The sequence below is a fragment of the Nannobrachium achirus genome, assembly GCF_963921795.1.
Source record: "Nannobrachium achirus genome assembly, chromosome: 22".
NCBI lineage: Eukaryota > Metazoa > Chordata > Actinopteri > Myctophiformes > Myctophidae > Nannobrachium > Nannobrachium achirus.
Genome location: NC_137829.1, coordinates 26,739,953 through 26,752,543, shown reverse-complemented (window position 1 = coordinate 26,752,543; position 12,591 = coordinate 26,739,953). Strand labels below are relative to the sequence as shown.

Below are 12,591 nucleotides of genomic sequence, written 5' to 3'. Positions count from 1 at the left end.
ACAGACTGTTTACAGCGCGCCCATCAAAGGGTGCAATCTATCAAATATCTGACAGATATCGTCATTTACCAGCTCAGTCAGAAAGAAATGCTGAAATATTTACCTACCAAGCATCCATTGGTTCGGATGTTGTGCTATAAAGTGCCGGCTAACAGTTGCGCCGAGTATCGCACCGTTTGGATATTATTTTCTTGGGATCTGTTCAGTTTTCAAGTCTGATAGAGTCCTTGCGATTAATGACGACGCCGTGTTTCTAGGGGGACGTGCTGCATTAATTATTTAGACAATCACGTGGTCAAGAATAGAGAGCGGAGTGGTATAGTCTCCGAATTATATCTCCGAATGCAGACAGCGCAGTTTAATACATCTTAGGGGCTGTCTAGCTTGGCGAAGCTCCTGCGTACAGCTGGAAATCAAATATGGCCGTGTGAGAGCCATTGTGAGCGCGGCGACGGTGTATTCCTACATTCGGTGCAATGTCATTGAAAATGGCTCTGCCTTTGGCTCCCATTTATTGCTTTCAGACATGTAGGTCAATGTAGCTACACTGCACGTTTGAGGGTTGCTCTGACCTGATTGCATTCTCAACCTGTTATAAATAATATGTTCAATACAAGTTATGACAGGAGATGGGGGCGGGGGGTGTTATAAATGATAATTTGAATATGAAATTAGATTGACTATGTAATAGTTACATTATAAATGTGATGTAAATAGGTATGTGTTATAATATGCTACACCTCTCTCTTTTACATATAGCCTAGCTACTGTGTGTGTGTGTGTGTGTGTGTGTGTGTGTGTGTGTGTGTGTGTGTGTGTGTGTGTGTGTGTGTGTGTGTGTGTGTGTGTGTGTGTGTGTGTTTCCCTTTTTTTCTTTTCTTCCTCCACTTTATTTCTGACATCCAAATAGAGAATGAGTGTAGAATTATTGCTAAATCTGGGCTGGTAAGTATCACTTTACATATAGGCTGCTTTCTCTGAATCGTGTTTGCACGTGTGCACACAAATGGAGAGGCTTGCCTTCTCCCTTCACTCTTCTTCACATACACAAACACGAACTGCTTGTGCAATACTATCCCTATACCATTTGCAAGCCTAGGCCTGTGTTCAAAGGCCATGGAGATGGAAACAATGCTGAACAATTGCAACAGATTGCCTTTTGGTATGTGTCACATGTCCACTGACTCCAACTTTTGGAGAATGTGTATCAATTCGGATTTTAAAAAGAAAAGTCGATTATGGTGCATTTTACGTGCTGATAATGATTTAAACGTAACTTCTCAACAAAGAAGATACTTTTAAAGCTTAGCCAAAACAGCTCGTGCCCCTTATTAGTAAGCCTCATATGCTTAATCACCTCTTGCCAAATTTGGGGTAGGACTATTTAGTTTCAGTATAAGAAGGCTAGCTCTTCCAATGATGTAATGCAACAAAACCATTTCAAAAATAATTTGGATGACACTTTTAAAAATATCAGGGGCGCCGATGAGGTTAAGGCGAACACCCAAGGCTCTAACGCAGCCTGAGAGCGAGACGTGGGTTCGATTCCCAAGCCCAGCGACATTGCTGCGTGTCACTCCCCGTCTCTCTCTCCCTGTTTCTCTCCAGTATACTACAATCTAACAAATAAAGGCAGACAAGCCTAAAAAAAAATCCCAATATTAAATATATATATATATATATATATATATATATATATATATATATATATATATATATATATATATATATATATATGTGTGTGTATATGCACACACACACTTTGCTAACCTTCAAACGATGCCAAATACCAATGGTTTTATGGGGACCCAAAATATACCCACAAAAATCACCACAACCTTCAATCGCTCTTACGGAACATTTTTCTTGAAGGTTGTGAGGTTTTGCGCATGCCACGCGCTTGTGATAGCTTGTCAGTTTGAAATTGTGACAGGCTTGAGCAAAACATAATTTTTGACATAATTTTTGGAAGACACGCATAACTAGTAAATTAGTCACATATTTTCCCTTCATCTGAACTTTTGGTGCCCTTGTGCAGACAGACAGCAAAATGTATAAGTGATAGTCTGGAATAAAAATGATCTACCAAAGTTATAGATTTTTTTTTTCTTTTTTCACAGAACAAATTCTTATTTATTTATTTATTGTGCAAAAATTAGACAAATATTTGTATATATTTGTTTTGAATTGGCTTTTTTCTTTCTTTTTTTCTTTTTTGGGGGGCGGGGGGTACTCAAAAAGTATCGTGCGAAAAAAGACAGGCTATATTTACAGTCATTTAAATGCATAATTGGTAGAAATCTTTATTTTTCAATAAACTTTTTCACATCTGGATGCACAATACAAGGTAAAAAGCATGTACAAAAATAAAACCAAACAGATTGCATATTGACAAATGCATAATCAGAACCGTTTGGGGCTTCAACCTGATAGGTTATAATAAATACTGTTTAAACGAGTTTTAAAACTATGACATTTATGCGGTGAACATTCTTCACAATGTTTTTAGTTTGGTTTGAGGGGGGAAAGAATCCTTTAAAACCAAATGCGCCAGCGAGAGAAAATGCTGTAGGTCCGGGCGGGTCAGAGCAGAAGGGCTTGGAGGTCAGTCCTTGCGGCTGAAATGTGTCTAAGGCGAAAGAAGCGCGGTGTCCCCTGGATGAACCTGCCACTGCTGCTGCTTTGTCGAACTTCAACCGAAATACCTTTTCAACTGCTCGTCGTGAAGACTTCACAGAGAGAAGAAGACCCCTCTCTTCGCATTGGAAGAGCTCCTGGCCTTTTTGTGTCTTAAGACAATGATGGTATAATACAAGAATATCTGTCTTGAAAACGTGACATGAAAAGCCCCTGGTTAGTTTGGTGTAAATGAATGCCTATATTTCAACATTAACTAAGAAGAACACTGACTAAACCTTGCATAAAAGCCATGCTAATAATGCACAAGAGTTCAAACTCATTTTAGAATAATAATAAAACAAAGGTTAATTGAATATTTTAAACTCGTATGTGTGCTATACGAAAATGTACAAATTCTTGATCAAATAAATAATTACGAAAAACAATCCATATGAAGAAGGAAAAAAAAACATTTCTATTTCTAAATATTCTGGATTAGATTTTTCTGATGAGGAACATCTAACCAACATCAATTTGATGCCATGCAAGAACAATTGATCTTCCATAAGAGTTTCAAATGGCATGAGCGAGCCTCTGAAAATATACACTGTTTACAAAGATGTCAAGAGAGATTTATAACCGAATAAGGGCACTCAGAATAGCATATGCACACAGGAATGTTTTGCTTTTGAGAATAATATTTAGCAATTATTCAAAGCTTTATTGTACAAAATAAGTTAAAACATATTATGAATCACAAAGACATGTGAGAGAATATTTCGCCGGGATAATTGCAACTCGAGTAGGTTACCGAGTTGTAGGCTCACAATGCAAACAATGCTTGTTTTTTTCTTCTTTTTTTTCAAGTATATTTTGTGCATGTGATGTCTAATTAGAATTTTAACAAATAAAACAAAACTAAAATACGGTGTGGACCCATTTTAGGTGTGTAATTTGGACGAATGATTTCCCCCATTTTAAATAAAACATCTATCGAAAGCATTTACCTGCTTGAATACACATGTGAAGAACATTAGTGAATACATTCTCCATAAAATCAGCTGTGGTCATACAATGTCCTCGGTGGTTTGTTATGCAAAAATAAAAGTGTTTCGGTATATACTGTGCCTCTTTGAGGAATTAAATTACGAGAGATTCAAACGTGCCTCTCAGTTTCAGAGTTATTTTTTCTGACTCAGTTCTGAGCCAGTCAACACTTCTTGGGTCGATCGTTTGTTAAATATAAATGGATAGAAATGAGATAAAGTCCATGCAAAAGTTAGATACAACCTTTGTCTCTTTATATACAGTTTATTCGCATGGCGTGAAAGGCGCCCCTCCTTTATAAAGTTGTAATATCAGTCTGGTTATCCTTCTGAAGACTTTGCAGATGGTTCGAGCCCGGTGCCGACCTGCCCTTGGTGTTCGGCAATTTGTGGTCCTTTTTCCATTTCATCCTGCGGTTCTGAAACCAGATTTTTATTTGCCTCTCGCTGAGAACCAAGGTGTGGGCGATTTCGATGCGCCTCCGTCGAGTTAAATATCGGTTATAGTGGAATTCCTTCTCCAATTCTAAGACCTGCTGTCGAGTGTATGCTGTCCTAGAGCGCTTGGGTTCAGGTCCTGTGTAATCCGGGTTCACTGTGAGAAAACAAAACAAAAAGTGACCAAATGTTGACCATTGCAGCAGGCTAAACAAAACAAGCACAACAGAGCACCCCTCTCAACACGGGACGCTCAAACTTTTGAGACAACCCACAGGAAAAAAAAAGAAAAAAAAAAACTAGCTCGGTGAAATACGTGACTGAACGGCACACTCCGTTTTAGAATTTAGTTAAATGTTTACTCCAATATCGTCCCCAATGTAAGCACCACTATCATCAGATGATAATAAGTGTTTTTCAAGAGCTTTGAGACGTTCACCTTGCGGCCTATTTCCTGAGCAATAAAAATTTATGACTTGTGTAATTGGCGAGGCCTTCAAAGCCACCCATAAATATTACACTGAATGCTTTCGTTGAAGCTAAAATAGAAAGACTTCAGCTGATCCCAAATGAGACGTGGGGGGGAATCTTACCAGTAGTTACGTGGACTTTCTTCATCCAGGGATAAACTACTGCAGGCTGCTTGGCTTGTATCCCATTTTGGCTCTTTGTGTTTTGCTGCTGTCCACAAGTCCGAGGACCAGCCATTTGGACCGGTGGGCACTGCTCAGTCTGTGCGGTAAAAGGGCTAGGGTGGCTGGCTCTCTCGTGGACATGACCCCGTGGCTGCACCGTGGAGTCCTGCACAGTGTTGCAGCTGAAGGGCTCCGTGTAGTTTGGCCGAGGAAAGACTCCTGGATGCTGAAACTCTGGGTCCTGCTGCGATGGACCGTAGAAGTCCGAGCCCTGGTCAGGTATATAGTTATTCTGTGAATATTCCTCGCAAGGAGGAAATTTTGGATCCACATACTTAGAGTTCACCAAATACGAACTCATGGCCATTAATTTCTGAAGGTAGAAAATACTAATTTTTCTCGAGTTGTCTTTTTTTCCTCCCTCCATAAAGCCCTCCTACTTGGTGTCAACTGAATAAAGTTAGGGAACCATGTGACCGGATTGGCCAATAGAGGTGATGCTGCTCCATAAACGGGTAAACATATACCTAAAAGCAATTTAATCTAACTTCAGATACACCCAAATTAAACCCACATTTAGAAAGAAGGAAAAAAAGTTTACAACAAAGCATTACCTTGTACATTTGGAAAATAAGAAAGTTAGAAAATAAAAAGTCATTTGAAAAAAAGAAAAAAAAGGGAGCAGTATCCCAATGACTTGTGTTAATACAAATGTATCAATAAAAACTGCATACTATAAATCATCATAGCATTTTGATCCCTTTATGTAAGACATTCTAGTATACGTTTAATGTTCTACAACACCAAGCCAGAGAAACAAACAAAAGATACAAAAAGGCCTGTGGCATAAAAGAGGGGAATAAAGACTGATGACAATTGATGGGCACTGTCTTTGTCAAGAAGGGGTCATCCAAAAGTTACACGAATCTCATCACTTCATGAGCCCCTGTCCCTTTCAAAAAGTGTCTAAGAAGCCTATTGGCTAGTAGCCAGTCTGGGGATCAATAATGTATGGATAGAAACGACTCAAGTAAAGACCCTGGGAGTAAAAATGCGATATCCTGCTGTTTTATTTGCTTGTTTTTTGGTAAATGCATTTGGATATTTCATCCCCACATGCATCTATAGTCCGATATAGGCTTTATATACTTTCCACTGATATAGTTTACATGACGTCTTAAACATGTTATTAAACTCCTCCACATTTGGTGATGTTTAATCATTTGATGTGGAGGCCTAATTAAAAATAAGAATAAATAAAATACATCTTGTCAAATTCTCATTCTCATTCATTCAGTCCTGCATTATTCCATGACAAGCTAACAGCATCCCAGCATAGCGTTTGAAAGCTATGCCACATCAAACAAGACATGCATATAAAAAGAAGCAGCGTCAATAAATCGAAGTTTTTTCATCGACCATATACTCCCCTAGAATCGAATCTGTGACTGTGATTTTATCACACAAATTCGGTTCTACAGGGTATATATAGACGACGGAATACAAGTCCCAACGGAACATTAAGGGTAGCATCAGTTTCTCACAAAATCCTGCATCCATTCGCTGTCCAATACAGCAGAAAATAACAAATGCATAAACCACACTAAAGACCCTTTCTAAGATCAACATCGAATACAAGTATGAGCCGAAGTCAAATGGGATAAACTCGGGTCAATGCAAGGTTCTAGAGAATCTAGACGATTTAATCATAGTTCAAGTTCACGAGACAGATTCTCTTTTAGTCTTTCAAAGAATACAAACCATTTTGCAAGTTCTTGGCCCAAAATCAAGGATATTCCGAACTGGAAGAACATGCAGCAACAGATACCCAGCAGAATCACTATTTTACTGACTGTGTGCAATGCCTGACTATATTGCCATCATCGCAAAGGATGAGGCTAAGGGCCACTGGGGTCAAACTGAATCATTTGCAAACATATCAAAAAGTTCAATTATTTTCTGCTCCGCTGACAGCTCAAAGAGTGCAAAAGTTTACCAATTCCTCATGATTCATTGACTGACCACCTCTGCTGGTATTGTATACCCGCCAGACTCGTCAGAAAACGACTAATGTTTTAAAAGGGGTTGTATTATTCTAGGTTGTTGACTAGTATTTATTATTATTCTTTATTTCCCATGTAGATGTGACGTATTAAGAAAAAGTAACAGAGAAAGGGGTGATCAACATTTAAAATAAGGTACCGTCCTGCAAACTTTCAGAATTGAGAGTAAATATTTATTTACATTTGTTTCAAGAGCAAACCAGACAAGCCTATAACGGTACTTAACTCATAACTGTCGTTTAGAGCAAAATTACTGAGTTTATAGACCTATATTGGTTAATTTAGTTAGAATCTTATATATTATTTTATATTGTAAAGGGTCTCTCATGACACGTGACGCAATACATTTTGAACGGCGTTTAAGGTGTCAAGTTTATGCTATAGGCCTGAAGGCCACATGTCCATTCCTTCATAAATTGAATTAAATGGATAAATAAAGCCCACGTTCATTTGATATGGAGCCGTGAAATTGATTTGCCAGTTCTGCTATGGTTATAATACATTTTCAGTTTGATACATATAGTGTAACTTTCTTATCTAGCATTGTGTAGCCTATTGTCAGCCATTACGAAGAACTGTGACGTGAGGCCTATTTGTCGCAAGTGATTTTCAAAATAATTTAAACTACATATTCGATGAATAAGGTACTATACTCATGTAGATTTCATGTTTTTCATGTTGTTAATGTTGCTGTTGTTTTTGTGGGCCTCTTTGCTGGGGGCCTCAAAACATAGACATAATTTTGAATAAAATAAAACGGTTGAAAAATTCGTTATTTAGGATATCTATCAATCTATCAAGTATTAGTAAAACATAAATACAAATCTGTTATTAAGTATTTTCTCCACATCATGACATTTAAATATTTATTAGACAGCATGACCTGTGTTTCACCCTGCCCTGCATCTCGTTCAGACGGGTCAAAGCCAAGATGCGCAGGCTAGGCTACTTGAGAACAAAAGAAGGATAAAGTCAGCGTTTCCTTGTTTGTTTGTATTAACTAAGGGGATGACTTTCTTACTTTCTGTCTTCGTCAAAAACCAATTACACCAAAATGACATTGGGTTAGTCTCAATTGAATAGCCATAGATTTACACCGCTATAGCAATATTTTCCGCCCATGTTTGCATTACAGGTGCAGTGTATTTAACTAACAATTTGTTTTGTTTTTGTTCACTCCCAGCAAGGATATTTCTATCCTATTTCTGATGGAATACATTTGGCCCTATATTAAACAAAATAAGTAAATGCATCAGGCTTGAATAGGCCTATAGAGGAAATTAAAACGGTTGCACATTAAAACGGCATATAGGCCTATATTTGGCGGGCACCCTAACAGAAGATATGCTATAACATGCCCCTCTTTAGTAAATCAGCCAACTGTAAATGGGACTTGTGCTAACTTTGATTAGCGTATACTCAATAAAATATAGCATGTATCCATTTCCATCATATTACAAATAATTGTTATTCAAGGGAGTGATGATAACTGTTACAAATAGGCATTTGTAGCTACTATGAATATTAGCTGGCTACTGTAAGCCTTTGAACACAGAAAGAAATGTTACTTCCACTGGTAGCATGTTATATAATATTGTCCCATTCCAAGCAGATTATACGCATTATACCTCCGAAGTCTAAGTCGAGTGTCCCTATAGGCTACATGAGGGGAAGTTAATTCCAGCGATTCAACGAGCATCAATCAAACCAACAAAACTTGATAACATCAATAGGTGCAAACGTATCAATATCAATCAACCAATAACGCAGCCGATTGGGCATCTGGTCCAAACCTCAGCTAGAAAACTATGCTTTTAGCCTATATGTCCTCCAGTAGGCTATAGCCTGCGATGGGGTGTCACTTCTGTCCTCGTGCACTCTCTATAGCCCTGTGTTCCAAGGCAGGCGAACAATATATGCTATACTGCACGAAGCCTGATGACATCACTAGCGCATGCCTGTGGCAAATGATAAAACACAGCTTACCACCGAGACCGGCGCCACACGTATGATACTGGCGAAGAAATGGATCCATATCCAGCCTCTGTAAGTTCCTACCAAATCTGAGCTCTATTCCAAACCATCTGGACGGTCTTTCTAATACACAATGAGAATTATATTTTGGCTTGTCAAGTCCCGGGCCATAAAACAAACTTTAATGGCATCACGTGCTCCCCCACAGCCATTCACGACGCCGCAGCGGAACATAAATAACCCTCAAAGTTGCACTTATTCAATAACGCCGATTACACCGATGTCACCGAGGAAGAAAGGCAACCTATAGAAATGCAGAAACTGATAGGGGGGATTGTAACTTTGTCATGCTGCAAACAGACACGGAAGTGATTTCGCGGAGAAATAAAGCAAAAAAAAAAAAAAAAAAAAAACGTTTGTAGACTATCATAGTCGACTCCTGCATCGCGAATTCATTCCTTATGCATTGAGTGCCTTTCATCTTCCCTTTGCCAGAAACCATAAATCCTATAAAACTTTATCTTGCAATATGAAAGCCCATGCAGTGAACTTTTTATTGTGCATATAGGCTATGCATAAGGTCTGAGTCTGACTGTGTTCGATTTGCTCATTCCTGCCTGTCTATAAATAAATAAAAGAAATAAAAAAAGATCAAAACCAAACATGGCGATTGCCTCATTCAGTAGACCAGCTCAATGAGAAGTCTGGATGCTCCACCTTTCTTTCTGTAAAATTGACCTTGGTTTTCAGGCTAACAAAACATTGATAATAATAACATTAACTAAAAGTTGTTTGCTTAGGTTCTTTGAGGGCAAATAACTTGATGATGCTTACTTGACATAGAAATCACTATTTGAACACCCATCATCTTTTTTTTTCTCCTCTGCTAATCAAAGAGCCATCAATTAGCACATTGTGTGCATTTTTGTGGGTCTCGTGAGTTATAATGCCTCTTGGTTGGGTGTGGAGTGTGGTTACATGCAAGACAGTTATTACACCCCCCTCCCCCTGCCCAGCCCCAACATGCTTCCAGTGACATCAGTCCCAATGAAATTCATTCATATACTGTACAGTATCTGAGCTCTTAAACTCAAATAATAGAAGCTAATCTAGGTTAAAGACTAGTCTTGCCTCTCTGTCTGTAGTCAAAACATATAGTGTCAGTTAAAGTATTGTTTGCACCCAGAATGTTTTCGTTTGGTTTGTTATGTGGATAATGTGGCTATGGGCCCCTACCGATACAGGATGGTTCTCTGTGGTAGGTAGCTCCAGATAAATCAATTTGAGACTTTATTTTTTATCACTTATGACTGACAGCACATCCCATAATTACATGACAACCCCTTATTATTCAATTGTCGTTCAAACCTGCAGCCAGCATGGCTGCATTATTTCATCAAAAACCTATAAGGCGACCTTTAGGCTTTAGCTTGAGCATAGCTTTATTTTATTTACAGCGTGTATAAAACATAGACCCTCACGTGTAAAACATTCACTGGAACCACTTCAAAATATGTAGCTATTCTCTTGTCATGTATTTCAGCCAATCATGGTTCGAAACCCCCCAAGTTAAATGCTGCCGAAGGCAAGCCTGGAGCAGACTGTTGGGCAATAGCGCCTTCTGCTGGCATTTTCAGTAGCCTTTTATTTTAGATGTTGGTCACAGAGGTGTTTGAGCAAACCATACTTGTTGCTATGCTGACATTTAACGAAAAATCAGTCAGTGGTTGCTATTGGACGTATTTCACACTGTAAAAAAACAAGCAAACAAACACAAATTGTTGTTATGATGTAGACTCAGGGACGAAATGGGTGTTATTACTAAAAACCTTGACAAATTCCTATGTAAGATCATCCCCAATAACCGGCTGTTGGTTGTTATTAGATGTAGACTAAACAAAGCAAATAGAGACTGCAGATATAGACTACGAGTATAAAGTATAGAGTAGGCCTAAGTAAGCTAATCGTAAAAAGCAAAAGTGATGTTTAATATATTTAGATAAACTAAACACACGATAAGATAAAAAAGATAAGATAAAAAATAACTTATAGTTTTAAAGTGAACTACAAGGCTGGCACAGGCCTAGTTCCCTTTGTGATTTTCTCAGGCTCCCACTTCAGCCCCTCATCCTCTCGGTTCCATTTTGCCGCATTGCAGTAAGGCTGTAAATACTTTCGCAGCTGCCTGTCAGGCAACAGTGAAATACTGTCTTTGTTCGCTTGGCCTCGTCTCCAAGCAGCTGAAAGCTAGCTGCAGTGAACCCAGGGCTTCAAATGGAAAACTTCACATATCATTCCAAAAATAGTGAAACATTGTTATTTTTGTTTCGTTAATTTAGACTATTAATCGAATAAATGCATTCAGGGCTAGCCAGGTCTATACTGCATTGGGACTTTAAGCTGGTAGTTGTAGGCTATATGTTAGGTTTGATCTTTTATGAACTGAACGTTCTTATGTGTTAGAAATATAACAGAATACCCACATTTATGATTGTAAGCATACAGCCTATTAAATTCTGATCACTTAATGGTCATGATAAACACAATCTCAACAAACTTTGCAATGCAGAAATTGTTTGCCTGCTGACGAACTGTAAAAAGGATAATTTAATAAAACGATTGGGCTTAATTTCACAGTGAGAAGGAAACGAGTGAACACATTAATCTATGTGCCAATATGACGTCATGCAATGTACAGGTTGCAGAACACCATATACGTTAAGCTTGATGTGCTTAATGCATATAGTAGCTTAAATACATTTACACAACACAGCATCATTTCAACAGGGTTGTGACAACACACTGGTAAAGATTATTGCTAAATAACTATAGCACAATATTGTACTAACTTCTTAAGCATAATTGCTGTCAAATCAATTGTCTGTACCCCCCTCCCCCTCCGACCTTTAACATATTTGCTTAGCATGTAAACAGACAACCTCAATATATCCTGTAACAGAATTGATGCTCACTACACCTGAACGTTATTAGCCTGGTACTCATTTACATAGCTAATGAGAAGCTGTCGATCAAACTCCACAATCATATAGCCTTCTCGACACACATACTAGAACATACAAAATCTGCATACCAAATCCAAAGTTACACCGAATGCTTACCTATAAATGGTAGGTAATCCATCTTTATTCTTTTGGGTTTACCTATGGCATAGGTCCTATGCCACAACACATGTTGATTTGAGTTGTGCATAAAAGCCGGTGTTCTTTTCAGGGAGAGGCCAGATATGGAGAAAGTTGAAATGCTCCAACCGACGATCCGATTCGAGCCGAATGAGCAGCGTTCCTGTTGCAGATTTGTGCTGCTCAGACTTTCATGAAACGAATGACAGTCAATTTCTTTTTAGCTAAAGAAGGAGACAGGGGCGTATTGGTTGGAGCGCCATAGAAGCAGAATGCAGTGGGAAAAAGAATCGCCTGGGAAATCAGGAAAAGGGCCATGAAGACGTTTGCCTCTCACACATGACCAGTGGCATCCAATGACAGGCGATGGAGCCACATAAAAAGGTCTATTACCAAGTTGTAAATTGTCCCCTCACAAAAAGGAATTTAGACTGCAGCAATTCTTCTCATCTTTGCTGCATAATAGCAGAAGCCTTTCCTTGTCCCTCTGCAGAGGGAAAAACAAGAAACCCCCTTTTTTCTCCACCTTTTTGCCTTCTTCCAAAAACAGTGAGATCCTGACGAGAATCTATAGGATTTAATTTCTCACTGCGTGACCATAAGATCACAAATGTTGTTTGTTATAAATGACAAAAAAACAAAAAAAACAATAAAAATAAATGCCTTGTTGTATAGA

The 12,591-nt window shown here is 38.5% G+C and overlaps 1 protein-coding gene across 1 annotated transcript; it reads right to left on the bottom strand.

Annotated features, from left to right (window-relative positions):
* Positions 1–3,961: 3,961 nt before the first annotated feature.
* Positions 3,962–5,172, bottom strand: hoxd4a (homeobox D4a; the record flags this gene model as incomplete). The annotated part of the gene is made up of 2 exons (XM_080753313.1): positions 4,697–5,172; positions 3,962–4,260 (listed from the first exon to the last, which is right to left on the bottom strand). Exons 1-2 carry the CDS (start codon positions 5,163–5,165, stop codon positions 3,962–3,964), a joined length of 768 nt encoding a protein of 255 aa, XP_080609439.1. The 5' UTR covers positions 5,166–5,172.
* Positions 5,173–12,591: the final 7,419 nt, after the last annotated feature.